The following is a 19,004-nucleotide window of genomic DNA, read 5'->3' as shown; positions in this document are numbered from 1 at the left end:
TCTTCAGTTACCCAGCCAGCTCTTGAACTTGCAGTCCTCCTGCCTCAGCCTCCCCAGTAGCTGGGATTCAGGCTGTGTTTGTCTTTCTGCCTTTGTTTCCCCAGAGCCCAGGCTTTTCTCTTCAATTACAGCAGTGACTCAGATTTTATGTTTTTCCTATTAGACTGTGTGTGTGTGTTGGTGGGCACTGGGTCCTGAGCCTGGCCGTTTCCGATGATCTACACTGCCAACCCTTCCCATTTTATTTGGAGATAGGGGCTGGCCAAGTGGCCCAGGCTGGTCTCAACTTTGCAAGCCTCCTGCCTTGGCCTTCCAAGTGGCTGGGATTCAAGGTGTGCACTCCATGTCTGGATTTAATATACTTTTAATATAAGCTATTCTGAGGTTTCTTTACACAAAATAAAAACAAAACAAATTTTAAGTAATAAAGCAATGTATTAGTAAAATGGAATCACATTTATGTGGCAGGTGGTCAACCTGCAGAGGTACTAAAATGAACAGAAACGTGTAACTCTGCGTTTCCATTAGATGCTTTAACACACATGGTCTCACCTGATACACATTCCGTGAAAGGCATTATTTAGATATGCATTTAGCAGTTAACAAAACCAGTGATCAGAGAAAACAAAAAACTTTTCAAGGTCATCTAGGTAGTTAAATGGCAAAGCACAAAAGCCGGTTCTTCACACTCTGCCGTACCATTCTTTCTATATTTAGTGGAGCAAGTTATAATACTTGTAAGAAAACTTGCACTCATAAATTCTATGACAAGTTATTTCTTTTACTGTATATAAAAATAGAATATGTGTGTTTATTCACTTCATTAGAACTTTAAAATGGTCCACTACAAGTAAGCAATTCTACTATATCTGTATGTATGACATTTCAAATTAAATAGATATTGCTCAATGTTGGTAAGCCCTTACAGAAGTACGGCATGATGACAATTTGCAGTATTGTGAACATTTAGGTTGTGCCCTTCCTTCTCTCCTCAGAGAATTCTCTGCTCTCAGTCCCTCACACCTTTGTCAGGGAACCTCACCAGCAGATCTTGGAATGAAAACCTTGACTGGGTTTTCAATCAACACAGAAGCTCACTGTCCCAATTCAGGGAAGTACCATGACCCACAGGATCAGGTGTAGTGGAACTCTGGTTGGCTTTCCCAGGGCAGAGGCCTTCTCTTTTTATACTTGGTAGTATGAGGAACGAGGTGTGGAGCTGCAGCAGCCACTTTGCTACCTCCAAGGAGAGAAGCCTGAGAACAGCTGAAATACCAAAGCCTGCCAAGTGAGGCCTCCTGGTGACGCGGCTGGAGCCCTGAATCAAACCCTGCTTAATGCAAAACTACCTTGACAGTTCAGTTAAGGAAGCTAATAAATTATAAACATAAATTATCTCTGTTTAAAAGAGCATGAGCTAAGTTATTCACAACAGAGTCCTGAATGAGCCAAGTAAGATCCCCAGGGACGTATCGCATTCTCAGATGAAGAACAGTGTGGGTAACACAAGAAATTAAAAATGGCGGTCGACTCAGGACTGCTGCTGGAGTGGCAGAAACAGAAAGCAACTCACGAAGGGGCTGGGAGGTGGCATGCAGAGACCAAGGTGAGGCAGGTGGGCTGGGGGAAGTCGTGAGGCTTAGAAGGGACACCAGGAGAAACGGGAAAGGGACCTGACTGCAGAAGCAGGCAGGGGCCAAGGTAGGGCGCTCACTGAGAGGGGAATGAAGGAAATGAAACCAACCTGTGTATCTGTTCACTTCCAACTGTTAGCGGCCATGCCACAGGCGGGTTGCACAGACACGTGGGACCTAAGCACCCAGTGACAAAAGTGTGCCATCAAGTTGGAGAATTCTGAAGCCAAGCCCTTGTCCTAGAGCTGTGGAGTGGGGGCCCAGGACGGCAGGGCTAAGCAGCAGTGTTGGTGCTCCTCCAAACCCGACTGGCACAAACACGGAGCAACGGTATGGACCCACATGCTACGGAAAGCCCTAGACTAGCTGGCTTAGGGGGCCTCGACCCCCTGCAGGAGTTCTGTCTCTATTATTCACACTTGAATAAACCCTACTCCTTTCACTCTTGCCTTCTGTCGTCCCGAGAATTTCATTCTTTGGATTTGTGAGGCAAGAACCCAGAAAGAAGCTGGTGGTGATCTGCTGAGGTATGTCGCACACTGGGGGCGCAGGTCCCTCTACAGCTGCACCAGGCCACTCGACGGCATGGAGAGGAACTGAGACCCTCAGAGCAACGCCAGCATTAGCTGTAGCCCTGGCGGCTCTAACACTACAAGGTTTGCTCAGCTGCAGATCCCACCCGCCAACAGAAGTGGAGCATCAAGTTTCATCCAAACTCTCATTTTGTAACCAGAAACAGAAGAGAGAGATTTTAAGTACAGAATGTGGAAATCTTGCGGAACCACTGTCGTCCACATATGCCCTTTCATTTCCTGTGAGTGCATTGAACAAAAAGATGCTCTGGACATCTGTACTCAAAGCACCTGCGTGGGAGAGAATTAGACCTTGGGAAAACAGATCCATTCTTCAAGTGAACTTTCTTAAATATCCACTCTGTGTTGACCACTGCACTAGTCCTTCAGAGCTTCCCAAGCAAACCCCGTCCTCAGTCTTGCAGGGAAGACAGAGACCAGGAGGGAGGAGAGGCAGAGATTGTGGGAGCACATGAAAGGGACACCTAACTTTCACGAGAAGCTGAGTACAGAAGCCCGACAAGAGAGAGGGGGAGCTCTGCGTTCTGAAGGGGAAAGTAAAACAGGGAGCTGGAGAAGCAGCAGCTACTAGAACAATCTGCAGAGATGTGAGAACAGAGTGTAGTCTCATTGCATTTTGTACATATCCTCATCAAAGCAGCAGGAGAGCAAAGTGGGTTTGGGAGAGGTCGGTCAGCATGGAAACAGGAATAGCAGTTGGAGAGATAAGAAATCCAGGAGAGCACTGCCCAGGTCTCCATGGAGGTAATGACCATGAAGGAGGACAGCCAGCTCTAGATTGGTCATGGGAGTGACGGGGGAAACCTGATCAATCAAAACTCATGGGAACCTGGCGGAGGAGCCCAAGATGGCATGGTCTGGGGCTTAGCTGCTGGGAGGCTGTGTTGACATTAGTCCTGCTGCTGACAGTGCCCAGGAGCGGGGCTGGGGCAGGCTGGGGAGGACAGTTTGTGCCCAGAGATGGTGGGGGTGAGGCTCCACCCAAAAGGAAAGGCGGCTGCTCTTCTCTGCTCTACGCACTTCAGACATGCCCGGGAGCCAGGTGGGCCGCCTGGGAGCCAGGTAGGCCGCCCAAGAACTGGAGAGAGATGGCGGGAGAGGACCAGGATGAGGGTGGGAGATCAACCCGCGGCGCACAAGGACTGTTTTAATCCCTCACCTGAATTCTGCGAAGCACACACACACTGACAAGAGTGCTGTAATCCTGGAGGGACGTTATCATACGTTCAAACTTTATTATCACAAACACTCAGTTGGAAGGAGTTTTCACCATTAGCTCAAAACCATTTGCTTTATTTCAGCATGTTCCAAGTGCTGAATGTTTAGATCTATCAAGGACAAAAAGCAAATATTAAGTCAGCAGTCAGTCTGGAGAGGTGCCGCAGAGCAGGAGCGGGGCAGCTGCTGGCCTCTGGGGACCCTCATCTGGTGACAGTGCGGTGCCAATGCTCTTGTTGTTCTGGGCCTCCCTGCAGACTTGGATGGTGGTTGAGTGGGAGGTATTAGGGTCCCCTTAATTTCTCAGAGCAACTTTCAGGGCTTGACCTCATTGTCTTCAAGCAGTGAAGGGAGAGTGACCACACCGTCAGACGAACACCCCAGTACACATTCTGCTAAGAATGGACTTGTGGGACAGGGAGGGGGGAACTTGACCTCATGCAGGTGCTCAGAGAGCCACAGAGCACCTCCATTCCTCTGTGAGGTCTGTGAGCGGGGCCTGCAGGGATGCAATGCACAGGACGAGCTTCCAAGAAAATGGGCTCATGGTGGTCAGCGACTTCCAGCAGCAGGACCAGGCTTAACCCCACGCACACCGCGGGTGGTGCACAGTGGCAGGGTGTCACAAGACAGGGAACAGAATGCAGTCAGAAGACGGGTGCTACTCACATCAGTGAATGCTGATTCCAGCCAGAGCGCTCCACTTACAAATTCTCAGCATTTCTGTTCTACACCTCTTCAAACAACTAAATCGGTATTACTATTTCTTTTTGGTACTGGGCATTGGCCCTGGGGACACTTTATCACTGAGCCACATCCCCAACCTTTCGTATTTAGTTTTTATTTTGAGACAGAATCTTGCTACGTTCCCCAGACTGGCCTCAAATTTTCGATCCTTGGCCTGTTGTGTGGCTGGGATTGCCGGGGTGCGCCACCAGGCCTGGCAGTTTATCTTTTATAGTCTCAAAGATTCAGAACAGAGACCTGTGTAATATAGAAATATTTAAATAGCTATCACCAAGGTAAATAAAGTATAAGTACAGAGGAAGCTGCGGAGTAAGAAAACCCCGAGTCAGAAGGGAGGTCACCACTGAGTGGACCGCAGGTGCGAGGACGTCCTCCCAGCCCGCGCCTCAGTTAAGGCAAAAACAACAGATCATCCCAGCTCAGATTCAGCCAGGAAAACAACGGGACTTCAAAGGTAAGGCTGTGTTTCTCCATTCTTTCTGGTAGTGGAATTACTGCCTGAGACCACATCAGTTGCAAGAACCGCATAACCAGGTATTGTGTTTTAAACACACAAACTCCAAAATGTAGGATTCACAGAGATCCTGTCAAATTCTTATTAGGATTCCCTACAGACTACGGAAAGCACATTGTGACCCGGATCTGGGAAAAATTATTGATCAATAGTATTTTCAAGAACCCTTTCAGTTCAGGGTTTTGGTTTTGAAAGTTAAGGATCTTCACATGTAGACCATGCTTAGTCGGGCTAAGCCGTTTTAACTGGAGTCACGCAGTTTGCGATGAGGTCGAGAAGCCCTGAGTGTGGGGTGGGGAGAGGGCAGGCAAAGACCCTAGAGCTCCTGGAACTGCTCCTCAGAAAAAATCAAGATTCCCCACAAACTCCACTCGCGTGTTGAGGAGGAAATGGTCAGTCCCTCCAGTCATCAGTATCTATACAGCACCTCCTTCTGCCAAGCACTGTGCCAGGTGTCAGAAAACATGACTCAACAACGGACGGAATTGCTGCTTACGCTGTAGCAACTACGACTCCACGCTAACAAGGGCCACTTGGTCACTTACTGAGAACTCACCGTGTGGCATGAGTGGTAGAGCCGGCACTCTGGAGACAAGTGCTATCAGTCACTTACTGAGCAGGCAGCACACACTGGCACTATCCCAGATGTCTCCATCTCCCTGTGACAACCCTATAAAAAGGCAAATTTCTCCGACTCGGAGACACACATCTTCCCCTTACATTTCAGTTTCTCTGAATTGGAGAAATTCTCACCACTGGAGTGAGCAGTATATTTTTTCTTCCTACTGCCGTATAAACTAATGGCAAGTCTTATAATTGACTGAACGGGAGAACACTGAAGTATTAAGAGAACTTATATCTCTTCCCAACATCACAAAGCTGACAGGTAGAAGAGTCAGAGATTTGAGACACCCATAAGACAAACATAAATCAAAACCATCATAAGATGCTTTTTCCCCTTTAAGGAAGAGATTTCTTAAAAGCTGGGTGACGCGGTGTGCAGGCAGGGAGTGGGGAAGCGAGATTCCCACCCTGCTGGTGGGAACGTGTGTGCACTCAGGCCTGCTGAGCAGGCAGCAGCCACCTGGTTTAAAAGCACAAGCTCCCCTCCAGCTCCACGCTACCATGGGGCTCACACATGCGATGACATGTTGTGACGCTACACTCTGCAGCATTCAGATTAAAACACCAGGAGACCCATCAGTGAGTTTAGTTAAATAAATACGGTAAACATCTAGTATAGAATGTATACCTGTTTTTTTTTTTTTTAAAGAAATGAGGCAGCTCTTTGCACACTGAAATTAGCTTCAAAATACACTGAAAACCAAGAAATAAACAGAAGATTTATAGTATGTTGTCTGAATTTTAAAAAGGACATCTCTCTATACACAAAATGACTGTAAACTGGACCCAGTGGTGCACCCCTATAATCCCAGTGCCTCAGAAGGCTGAGGCAGGAGGATCGCAAGTTCAAGGCCAGCCTCAGCAACTTAGTGAGACCCTTTCACAAAATAAAAAGGGCTGGGATTGTAGCTCTGTTATAGAGTGCACCCTGGGTTTAACCTCCAGTCCCATAAAACAAAGCAAAAACAAAAACATCCTCGAGAAGCGTACGCAAAAACCCAGCAAGAGTGGCTCCTCTGGAGAGGGAAACGGGCTCTAGGGCAGGGTTTCCAGGGGGAGTGTCTTTGAATAAGGTATTAGGTGCACTTATTACCTATTTCGTGATTAAGGCACATCCTCCCACTGCTGGGGGTTGCTACAGGACATTCCCACGTCCCACTCTGTTCCCGTAGACAGAGCCCCAGACTGGGAACTAAAGGGCTGAGCTTCAGTCCTGTGTTAGCCGGGGGATGATAGGAAAGGCCTAGTGTAGTTACGACCCAGAACCAAGAAGAATAGAATACTCACATCACCTCACACACACCAAATCCCAGCCCACAGGGCCGGTGGGAGCGAGGGAGAGGAAGATGTGACCTCGTGCCTGAAGACACCCACAGCCTGACAGTGGTGTCAACAGATACACACACCAAAGCAAAGCAGCCACCATGCAGCCATCGTGGCCTCTGCCCCCTCGATGGCAAGCCCCTGACCCCAGCTGTGGGCCTGTCCGCCTCCCAGCAAAGGAACCCAGCTGTGGAGGACACGACAAGTCACACCAGGCGCCCTCAGGCCACACTGGAAGCAGATGGCAGACTCCACAGCAGAAGGCCAAGTGACCCTGGTCTTGAAGGAATGATGGCAGGAGAGAGCCCTTCCCGTCCCTTCCTGTCCAGCAGTGGGGGGTCCAGGAGTTCTGGGCCCTCCCCACCCAGAGGGCAAGACTCACTGGGGAGAGCAGAGGAAGCTGCACTGAACGTTCCCGCCGTGGGAAATGGGTGCCACAAGGTGCCCCAGTGAACAGCCCACCAATTCCAAAAGCCACGCAGCAGCGTGAGGAGGGCAGAGAGCAGGAGACCCAAGAAACGGCGAGGGAGGCGTAGGAGTGGGAGGAGAGTGAGGAAACCATGCACAGAGAAGGGCCGGGGGACGGCAAGAGAAGGGAGTGAGCTGGAGAACAGAGGCCGTGGACAGCAGGGAGGACAGACAGCAGGACATCATGAAGACACTCCCTGTACCAGCTTCAAATTCCATTTTAAATTAAATTATAAAAGAAAATAAGAAATAAGGGGAATGAGGGCACACACCACTTCTCCAGCACGCCAAGGCCCTGTGCAGGGTTCCATCCCTAGAACTACACGGAGAGAGAAAGAGAATACAAAGAAACACGTTAGAAGATCCCTCCTTAGGTTATGGATCTGTCTTATGGTTACTATTGCACTTTCCAGTAATTAAAAATGGAAGCCTCCTTTCTAATTGATGTGTCTGACATAACGATCCTGGCAGCTGTAGTTGTTTCGCGGCACTAGGGATTGAACCCAGGGGCGCTCTTCCAAAGAGCCACATCCCCAGCCCTTTTTTGTTTTCATTCTGAGTTTGAGTCTTGCAGAGGCTGGTCTCAAACTTGAGCTTCTCCTGCCTCAGCTTCCCCAGTTACTGGGATTACAGGTATGCACCACCTATCTGGTTTATAATGGTAGTTAAATGAAAAGAACTTGAACCTTTAAAACTCCTTTACTTTTATTTGACATGTGCAAGTAAGATGCCTTTGGAATTCTGAAGGCACCTGAAGGCAGAGTGTGGGGTGGTGGGAGATGGTAACCTCATCAGGAGAAGATGGTTAAAGAATTTTCTTCTCAGATGTAAAAACTCTAGTTCTCAGTTCAAGAGAAGAGTGTTAAATGTATATATTTATAAGTGCCATAAAGGCTAACTCTAATTATTTCTTCCTAATCTTGCAAAAAAACAAAACCCTAGAGGGAATGAATTATTGGCTGATGAGAACATTTTGGTTCACTAGTCTTTGTAGATTATTCTGGAAGCTGTCTGATGCAGCTCAGAACTCGGGTGGAAGGCCTGTGGTCATCTGGGAGCCCCACACAGCTCGGGCCTGGTGCATAATGTGCTGTGGAAGATGAAGGCCAGGCCTGGGGCCTTCCCCTAACAGCCTCAGACACACTTCACCAAGCACAGGGCTCTCCACAGCCTTAGACTCCAGAGTGGAGCTTAAAAAAAAAAAATTGAGACCTAAACATAGATTTAAGATGACCAATGAATAAATTTCTAGTATAAATATGTCCCTTATATTGCATGAGACATACTTCTACTGAAAAACACTGCTTACCTGAAATTCAGATTTAACTGGGTGTCTTTTATTTTTATTTGCTGACTCTGGCAATCTGCATGCCACTGGCCTCACATACCAAGTGGAGCGTGCTGGCTGTGCGTTACCCCAACAGGAGGGAGAGAAGCTGGTTGGTGGTAGTGCATGTGGCTGGGGAGACACAGAGGAAGATGGCTGAGGGGCAGGGATGGAGCAAGCCCGACACTGTCAAGAAGGAAAGGGAATGGTGACCATCCTCCTGGGTGCCAGGAGCGGTGACGGAGGACACTGGTGAGTGGTGGCAGAGTGGCGAGCCAGCAGCCTAGCAATGGACAGTGCCCACTGTGACTCTTGGTCCAACACAGAAACCTCTCTGAACCTTTGCTGGCCTCCTCCTGTGGAAGAGAACTTCACAGAGGCAGTAACTAGCCCACAACAGCAGACATGGAGGTACCTTTAAGCTTGACAAATAATCTGAAAACACAGGAGGTATGTATCTATGTGAATATTTGGGTTAATTTTTAAAATCAGCACTTTTACAATGAATGTTGTAAAGGATTTGATCATGAACTTAGCTTTTCCTCTATTACTGATATTCCTGGGAGTGCTTGGACCACATGGTAGAGGGGAGAGAATCTTCTACGAACTATCACATTCTTAAACCATGGCCTGGCAAACTCACTTCTGCATTATAATGGTTAATATGCCCATAAAAGAAGTCACAAAGTTTACCTACTTATTTTCTTCCTGGAAGCTAAAAACCTCTGGTCTCCGGGTGGCAAGAGAAGAATGTGAGTGCATACATTTAAAAACTGCTATGAATGCTGACTATGTTCATGGCTTCTTACCTGCACACAAACCCTAGAGAAGACCACCGCTGGTCTGTGGAAACACCTTCCATTCTCTGTTCTCTGTAAACAGAGTCTGAAAGCCGTTCTGTGCAGCAGGATTTGTACTGCAGACTGTGATCAGCCCAGCTGGGGTCCTGGTCAGGGAACAGGTCAGCACTTTGGCCACTCTCACTGGCTCTGCTGCCACCTCCCCATCTCCAGGCCCCGGCCCCAGCTTTGCTTAGTGCTTTAAGTAGTCTGCAGCTTAGCCTATTTCTTTGTCCTTCAGCCTAAAGGTATCCCCTGCAGCCTGGGCTCTAGGAACTCAATCTCCACTGGACACTACGCTGCCATCCAGCAGTAAGAAGGCCCACTTTGATCCTGACATCCCCCTTCCATCAGAGAATCTAATGCTGGGATTGTCAGCCATTACACCTTTTGACGCAGTGGCTTAGAGGTGATAAGCATGGGCGTGGAGTGAGGCTGCTCTGCAACAGACCTGCTTTTACTTTACTCTTGAACTTCTCTGTCTCTGTTTGCTAATGTGTAAAAAGGAACAAGAAGCACACTCACTTTAGAGAGCCGGTGTAGGGTGAGTGAGTTGGTGTAGCACACAGAAAGCTGTTAGAATAGTGCAGTTATGTAGTGGCTTTAAAAGGTATCATCATCATCATCATCATCATCATCATTAAAAAGATCTATGCAGCTTTCCTTTCCTTTGCCAATTCTCAGGGTGACTGGCAGAGCAGATTCTGGCATCTGTAGTGCCTGGATACATCATTTCAACAGCATCAGACTCTCTGCATTTGTACATACTTGCCAGCCACCCACCCCTGCAGTGACACCACTATGTATAAAATGTTTAATTTTTAGAACTGTATTGCATTAAAAGGAAAAGGGAAAACATACAGGTACAATATCAAAGTTAGGTCCAACGCAACAGGATCTGCTCTGCAACTTGAACCACAAACTGATGAGGGTTACAAAGGGGAACAAGCTGTGGACCCTGGCAGAGACTGGAAGCAGGGAGTGGGCAGAGTCGCTGGCTGCCACAGCTCTCAGCTGAGCTAGGCCTGCAGCTTCAGCAACCACTGTACAGTCACCTGGAGAAGTGACATCTTAATAACCACAGGCGGATTCCACCCCAGGGGAGCGCTTCGACCTGTCTTTCATTCCAAGGCTGGGCCACTCATTTGGCCTGAGAGTGAGCCTGAGAAAATGGATTTCATGTTTACTGTAGTATTCACTGCACTGTATCCCAAGGCCTCAACCTGAGCATGGTTTTCACATGAGGACACTCCATCAATTAGACATGTATCCAATATTTAGCAACATCCTTAAAATTACTTTTTAAACATTTTTTATCTTTGCCAAGGATGGGAAAGAGAGTTAAGTGCACAACTGGCTTTGGGCCACCTGCTGCAGAGGACTGTTTTCAGCATGGCATAAACACGCCAAATCCAGGCTTATTTCCTTATCTGCACACGCCATGAAAACCTGGCTATCTTAGGGTGCCGGATCCATTCAGACTATATTTGCTATTTCCAGACAGCAGATAGCTCAGAGCTCCATGGAGCCAGCAGGCAGAAGCCCAAGTTCACATCTCTCCAGGGCAGCTCCAAGACCCAGGGCGGGGGCACGTGATGTTATTCAAAGCCCAGAGGCTACTGAAGGCTCCACGAAGCTCGGCCTCCTCAAGAGCCAGCAAAGGGGCCTCTGTCTCCAAACTAAAGAGTTGGGTGAAGTGACTTTTGATATCTTAAACTGCCAGACAAATCTGATGAACAGAGAAATATAAATCAATAAGTGATCTCTGGAATGAAACTGCCTCTTGCATATGAGGTATGACAAGAGTATTTCTGAAATCTGATGTCACAGAGATTTACTAGACACTCAGGGAAGGAGACCTCTGACACACAATTTTACTGCCCAAGCAAGGCCGCAGAAAACATTATTTTACATTTGCATTACATAATACTTCACTGTGCCCTAGTAGAAATGAATCCCAGATGTATCTGGAGTAACAGTTCTTAAGGTAGTTTTAGGAAGTGTGGTTTACCAAAGCACATATGGATACCGTTTGTGCATTTAATATTGCAATTAAGAATTAATTGCGCTGATATGGTACTCACAGTCATTCCATTCAAGTTATGTCTGCAACAATCTTTCCTGAAGATAAAAAAATATAATAATTCTCAAAGATTTTAGTACTTCTATAAAATCTAATTATAAGTGAATCGTGTGGGCTACTCTTGGTTCTGCGTCCTGTGTCTCCTGAGCACATATTTGCTGTCCCCTACCTGACTGCCCACACATCTTCGCTCTTTGCTTTTGTTAACCCCACCACTCTCCACAGTTCATTTACCCAATCTTAAGAACTAGCTGTTCCTAAGAATTTTTAAGAGAAGTGCAATTTGTTCCTAAAACACCAATGTTTTCAAAAATAGGATATGTACATCTTAATGTTTTTAAACAAAACATCTGCTTTTCAATGTAAATTAATCCCAATTATTTCCCCCTGGGACTACGAGCCTGTACCGGGACTCTGGGTTTGGGTTGAAGTTAAGTGCTCTGGGACGCTGCACTTTTTGAGTTCCTCTGTTAACGACCTGCAGTCTTTACAGCCTGTCCTTGCTTGCGTTTAGTGTGCTGTCACTGCTCTCTGAAGCTCTGAATTCCTGAAGCAATAGCCACCCTCTGTTAGGCTGACTGTGGCTTGGGTAACTGGGACTCTACCTTTGTAGAACTGATTTTTTTTTGGAAAAGAATGGGGTGTGGGTAGATAAGGGCTGAAGAAGTAATGGGGTTGAGGGAGAGAATGAAATAATGCTTTGAACAGCCTGCCTGGCTTTCTTGCAAATTCCAAGCTGGGTTCGAACCGCCCAGACCGGCACAGTGCTGGCGGAACACAGCACTAGCCAGTTCTCCCTCCTTCCACGCAGAGTGACCCTACCAAGAGCACTCACTCAGAGCTGCCCCCTGGACGTGCATGAATTTACTTAAGCTTAGTTGAGATAAATCTAGGTATGGAGAAAGATAGCTAAAATAATGGTCAGTCACCAGTCAGAAAGCAAAGCCCAACACGGAGCTATGAATTACATGACCCCCTCAGCACACCTTGGTCTATGACTGTACCTGGAAAAAAGATGACCAACACGAAAACGAGATGCCCTCTTCACAAGGCACATACAGCGCAATAGTGACAACCTATTGAAGGCTCACTCTAATGGTGGAGTAGATGTGAAGTCACACCAATGAATTGCATTTAGGAATTTACTCAAATTTCCAGATGTTGTAGACTGTCACAGACTTAAACAGAATTTTCTTTTTCCTTCCAAGCATTTTCATATTTTATGATTTTATATTAGATTCTAAACATCTGCGTATGGCTAATAAACGTAGATTTCCCCCTGAACACACAATTCTGATAAAATCCAACAAAAAGAAAGAAAGAAAAAGAGACACTAAGATTTTCTTCAGGCCAAGGACACACCACACATGGCTGGCATAAAAGTGCTGTCATTGTAGCCTTCTCTCACTTGTGACTTACTTGAAGGAAACCCACGGAAGGTTGACCTTCTGTGACCTGGAAGGCCTCTGCCCTGTGACCTTTCCCGGTAGGGATTACGGCATGCTTTCAGAAACCACAAGCCATGTTTGCTATTTATTAAAATCACATGGGAAAGAATGCCTAAAATACAATCCGATTACCTACTCTTTTGGATTACATTTACTAATGTTCCCTTTTATTACAGATAAATGGGAACTGGCTCTGGTCAAGCCTTTCTGTGCAAGTTTTTTTTTTTTTTTTTTAAAAAGACTACAAGAATTCCTGAAAACAATTTTAAAAAATTGGACATGCAACCGGAGACAAAAGTCTGAAATAAAATTCTTCCAATCTGGAGCCACGTTTCTTAGTATAAGGAATGATGCATTTCCTAGGACTTATTCTGGGTACACTTTTTGCTTTGAGCTTTGTTTGCTTTTTGCAACAGCATTTCAGAGAAAACCAACTGACCACTTACAACCTCAACAAGGACTTTGGGGTATGATTAAGAAATGCACCTGGCCTCACTCGAACAACACGTTTGTTTAACCTGGTGACTTTCCTGTGTCTGGGGTCAGGCAGTAGCAATCTGGGCTGGGGGCAGGAAAGAGTCATATAGCTGACTCACCAAGAACAAAACGGTCGCGCTGGCTACCCCTGTAATTAGAACCGCTTTAACAGTTTCTAGGAGGCAAGGCTAGCATTTAAATGACCCACTATAATTTGGGATGAAATCCCAGGAAATCAGGCCAACTTTGGAGCAGGAGTGGCATTTTTTAGTTTACTCAGCATGATGAACCCACTGAATGCTGAGTGTTCCTCCCCTGGGACAAATGTAGGTCAAGGGGAAAATTAACTCTAAAGGGGTTTAGCCAGCAAGGAAGAGAATCGGAGCATGCGCTCCCCAGGGCAACGAGGGTTCATTTTACTTTTGCATCTTTCTTATTATGGAAAATTTCAATCATATGACAAGACCCAGGAGAAGCCACCACAAGCCCATCCCTCACCACTGTTGATCAGCAGTTGTCCCTGTTATGTCACTGTCCCAACTCACCCCCTCTTTGACTTTCAGAAAGAAAATTGCAAGCAACTGGTTTGTGCTTTATAGAACTTTCATTTACAATTATGTGTGTGTTTTTCTGACGATCACTCCAGCGAGCTCATTGAGCATGAGATGTTAGAACCAACGTTAACCACACCTTGTAAAATGTTTTTACAATAAAACCTATCTGCCTAGAACTAATTTGCTTGAATGTATTTGGGTAATTAAAATGACAAAGTAACTTGAAACACAACCCTCTATTATTTTATTTATGGGGAAAACAGCATGCTAAATTGAGAACACAGTGCCTGTTACTTTATATGGTTCCAGTCTTGGTGGACAGGCCAAACAAGAGAAGAAGTCAAGAGTAACCTGGTTAGAGTTGCCTGAATGCTGCCTGGGAAAATGGGAGGAGGTTACGAAGGGCCCAGGGGCTGCCTACAACAAAAGTGCCCTTTTTCCTTCACCACACATACACACACACACACACACACACACACACACACACACACACAAAATAAGAAACAGAAAGCCAACAGACCAAACCTGGAGCTTCAGAAATCACTCATCAAGCAACCTACCTACTTACAATAATTTATTACCAAGGTTAAAGCAAAGATCAAAGGGAACTGCATCCAGCAGGGATATCCAACTCTTCATGGCCTGATGACTAATTTGTAGGGGAATGAAGTCTTCACAAGAGAAGCCAAAATAATCGGAGGTGACTTTGATACAGTGCCACAAAGGATATGAAGAGGAAGCTAGGAGGGCTGCAGATGGCCAGGTTCCATCAGAAGTTCTAATAAAAGAGTCGTGGAATTTCCCTGAACTGCAAATTCAGGAATGTTAGAAGTGGGCAAAAGTTAGGCAAGCCAGGCAAAACCTTTGATATGTCACAGCCTGTGTGTGTGTTGCTGTGGCTAAATGCTAACTTTAGCCAGTGCTGGGGTTAATTAAAGGCTTTATCTCCCCACCCTCCCTCCCCCTAAAGGCAACAGCCCATCAGTAATCTGGCCAGTCTGGTTCCTTCTGCTGCTGCATTACCCATCGGCCTGCTCCGACCCCGGCATGGTCAGAGGTCACTGGCTCTCTCAGTCACCAACAAAGTTCTATGCTCTGCAAAGTGACTGATTTAGCTTCAAAAATGTTAAGTTGAAATGACTTAGTGTTGCCTGGCGCTACGGTCACGTTCAGCATAAACATCTTTTACAGATCTCTGGTTCTTAAGTCAATGGTCACTTTAGAAACACCAGAAACCATTCAGTTCTCTTCGCTTCCATGAACAACTGGCATGAGCACCTCCTCCCGAGGCAGACAACTCTGCTCCCAGCTGAGGGAAGCGGCCTTCACACCACTTATTTTGGCTAGTTAAACAATCCCCACCACAAGTCTGCCTATAACTTCAAAGAATAAGATTTAAGTTTATATTAGCATTTCAACTGTGCACATTTTTTGTTTGCTCTTGAAATCACCTCAAATTAACAGATTTATTGGAACCTTACTTAGCTCAGAAGCTTAACACGAGTCTTACAGATTTTGTGATATATTCCCATGAAGAGTTAAGCATTTTCTCAAAAATGAATTAAAGTATGTGATTTTTTTATAAGGGAGTTCTTATCTTTAATAAATATAGAATAAAATACTTAGAAATCTGGGAACTCTTCAAATGGAGAGGGGGTGGAAAGTGTGGGGTATAAAATGAAGCAAAAATGACCGATAGTCTTCATAAAGCAGGCCATGGTACAGGGAGGCCATGACAGTTTTTGGTCTTATTCTGTCCAGCAAAACTTTCTTTTTAAAATCTGTTTATTTATTTATTTATTTTTGGTGCTAGGGATTGAACCTAGGGGTGCATTACCAGTCAGTTACATCACCAGCTCTTTTAAATTTTTTTTTTTTAAATTTTGAGACAGGGTCTCACTAAGTTGCTTAGGGCCTCACTAAATTGCTGGGCCTGGCCTTGCGCTTGTGTCTTCCTGCCTCAGCTTCCTGAGTCATGGGAATACAGGTGTGCACTACCACACTGGCCCAGCAAAACTCTTAATAGTAAATATTTCAGATATAATGCTGCACACTTTTTGTAAAAATTATCATTTAGCCAAATAACAACCAGAGCAAAGGGTAACCAAGATTTGGCAATCAACGTTTCAACTTCCTTTACCAATCTAAAAACCTAGCTTACTCACTGGACTGTTCAGAAATAATACACAAAACTAACCAAAAACAACAACTACAACAACAAAATAGCAAAAACCAAACAAATACCCCCAATCTGTCTTTTCAGTTTTTGAGATGTCACTAGCATGTTGATGATTTTTTTTGGCAGTATTAGAGATAGAACCCATGTGCTAAGCAAGTGCTCTACCACTAAGTGACAGTCCCAGCCCTATCAATGGATTTTAATGTAAATGAAATATAATTATTTTAGTTTAGAAATTCAAATTTTCTGTTATCTTTATAGGTGTTGACAATTTAAATCGAAACATAAATGTAATTGGTAAGCGTAACTTTAAAATAAGCATACATTGGTAAAAACTGTGCTCCATGTCCAGAAAGACCTCAGTCTGAAGGTATCATTACCGAATACAATCCTGGAGGTTTCATATTAAAATGCCAATCATCACCAATAACCAACACCCGAGGCATGACAGCATGCTCCTCTTACCTTGTGATCGTACGGACTGTAGGAGTGAAACACCCGAGAAAGGTCTTTGGTCCTGTGTTTCTTCTGTGGAAGAAAAAGACAAGCGTTGAGGTTGATGGTGGCACAGTCCACACAAGGCACACAAGCCTGCATCCATCTGTACAGAGATGCGTCACTTATTCAGAGATTCTTCCTTTGTGCAAGCTGAGGGGACACATGGGTAAGAGCAGAAACCAGTGACGTGACGGTCATGCAGATCACAGTCACAGAGCAGCTGTGCACCCTCTAAGTTTCAAAATTAAAACCAATGATCATCAAAAATGCATGACTCAGAGACTGAAATGAGAAAAAATAGTAAAAACAAAGAAAACTCAACATGCATTTTGGTCACTTTTAATTTCACTGTAGCAACAAGTGCTCCTCCTCAGAACTGGCCACATGCATCCCCTTGGAGGCTCTGCCACTCGGTTCCCTGGCACAGCCTGAGCCTGCCTGCCCGAGTCCACGAGGTGAAAGCACTTTGTTCCTTCTCTGCTACAGAGCCCAGGTGCTGTGCACAGTGTCCCTTACAGTAGGCACTCAATAAATGTTGGCTAAATCAATGAATAAGTACATCTGAATTAGACACTCAACCTGACATCTGTAATGATGAGCACCTTTCAAGCTGAACAGCACTATTCAAGTCCCCTGTCCACCTCCTGCGACAAGTGGGAAGTGTGGGCGTCTCTCATTACAGTCAACTAGAGCCACGGCTTGCTTTCTCCTCCACTGTGGCCTGCCCACCCCACAACCACTACGAACAGCTCTGTGCCCCGGGCGAGTCTTCCACGTGTCCATGTGTGCATGCACACATTTTTAGAATGGATACGAAACGTTCTCAGCTGCTGATAATTTATTCTATGTAATTCTTTTCCATCATAGAATTAGCCCGCTGCCACAGCTTATAATTCTGTTATGAAAGCGGTCGTCCATGTGTCCTTAACAGTGCCCCTGTCCTGCTTCTGCTTCTCCTCTGATCTTCCAATCACCAGGGGCTGGGGCTGCTTCTGTCTGGCTTGGAAGCGACTCCTTATCTAGTATCCACCTAGCATCGGGGAGCATGCCCTACTTACTTGGTTACCCTTGTGGGCACGTCACCACACCTCCCCAGTGCTGGGGGTCACAGCAGATCCCCTGCAGAGTTCTGTGCAACTTCTGCAGCCACCCGCACAACTGCACCTCTGATGTTCAAATCAGTCGTACACATTCATCGTCTCCCAGAAGCCAGCGCACTATTCCAGAACTACTTTCAATTTGTGATGCCCATCGAGAGTCATCCCTCCCAGATTCTGCCGAAATTCCTGTCCTGTGTGTCCTGCTCTTGGATGGGCCTTCTGACCCCTTGGCTCGGGAGTCACTTAGAGTGCTGCACAGTGAGCTGCACCTTCCAGGGACTGGACGCAGCAACCTTGGCTATGAAAGGCTGCTCTGGGAGCCTTGCGATCTGCTTTGAACACATCACTTGCCGTCTAAGTTTTCACGAGCTGGCGATTCTCTCTCCCTCTCCTTTTACACACTTAGCTGATGTAACTATTCTTGGCTTATACTTCACGAATACTAACACTTCCCTTGGTAGAGGAATTGATATACCACACTGGGGAACATTTTATTTTTTTTCCATAAAGGAAATGGTGCCAGAGAAGATAAAATAGGCAGCATATCAATATTTAAGACTCATCAGTCTTAGAAATGGTTGAGCTACTAGTTTGAGCTGGCAGATAGATAAGCAAGTTGCTTTGTATAACCTTTGTGTGACCTTGGTGTGTGGGTTTGGCACCTCCATGTTCACAGCCAAGAACCACATGCCCCCTCTCTTTCTGTTTTTGGTGCTGAAATTGATCCTGCGGCCTCATGTGTGTTAAGCACATGCTCTACCAATGAGCTACGCCCCGGCCCTATCGTCTTCTATCATAAGCAACTTTGCCTAAGTTCAGGAGGGAAGTACAATGCGACTTGGAGTGGCTCAGAAGAAGCCAGCAGGGAAACAATGCTCCCAGCCCCGTTGTTACTGAAAACAACTTGGTCATATACCAGTAGAGTTGGCTGTGAATCATGAAGGCTGTGTGTGTTCACCCGTGATCTGAAAGTCATTGAGGTTCAGGAAGAAACACCCTGAAATCGTGAGTGATTAACTATCCAGTGAAACCCCTGCTCCTTCCACTTGCTCGGTGACAGTGGTTCCAAAGCCAATCCTGGCCTCTGTCCTGAATGGATGAGGATGAGGGGCAACAATCAGCTGCTGTTCTGGGGATTTGCCTTCAGCGTGTCCTCCACTCAGGCCGAGGGTCCTGCAAGCTGGATTCTAGAGCATGCCGAACAGACGGGGGCTTCCAGCCCCTCGGGAGTCACAGTGGCACAGCTGATCTCAAAGGCTCTGAGAGGAGCTGCCTCACCAAGTTCCCGCACTGCAGCCACTGGAAGGTCACAGGTAACCAAGACCAGGCCACTGTTACCAGCGAGCCCACTTCCCATGCAGCAGTTGCCACAGTGCTA

The 19,004-nt window shown here is 46.2% G+C and overlaps 1 protein-coding gene across 4 annotated transcripts in view; it reads right to left on the bottom strand.

Annotated features, from left to right (window-relative positions):
• Cdkal1 (CDKAL1 threonylcarbamoyladenosine tRNA methylthiotransferase) overlaps positions 1 to 19,004 on the bottom strand; it is a 560,072-nt gene that overhangs the window by 103,833 nt on the left and 437,235 nt on the right. For all 4 annotated transcript variants that reach the window (XM_076857924.1, XM_076857925.1, XM_076857926.1 and 1 more), the window contains one exon: positions 16,494 to 16,556. In XM_076857924.1, the coding sequence (XP_076714039.1) occupies positions 16,494 to 16,556 (63 nt within the window). The remainder of the gene's footprint in view (positions 1 to 16,493; positions 16,557 to 19,004) is intronic.

Source organism: Callospermophilus lateralis, chromosome 6 (genome assembly GCF_048772815.1).
Source record: "Callospermophilus lateralis isolate mCalLat2 chromosome 6, mCalLat2.hap1, whole genome shotgun sequence".
NCBI lineage: Eukaryota > Metazoa > Chordata > Mammalia > Rodentia > Sciuridae > Callospermophilus > Callospermophilus lateralis.
The sequence above is the reverse complement of the archived record's forward strand: the minus strand, read 5'-3'. Positions and strand labels throughout refer to the sequence as shown.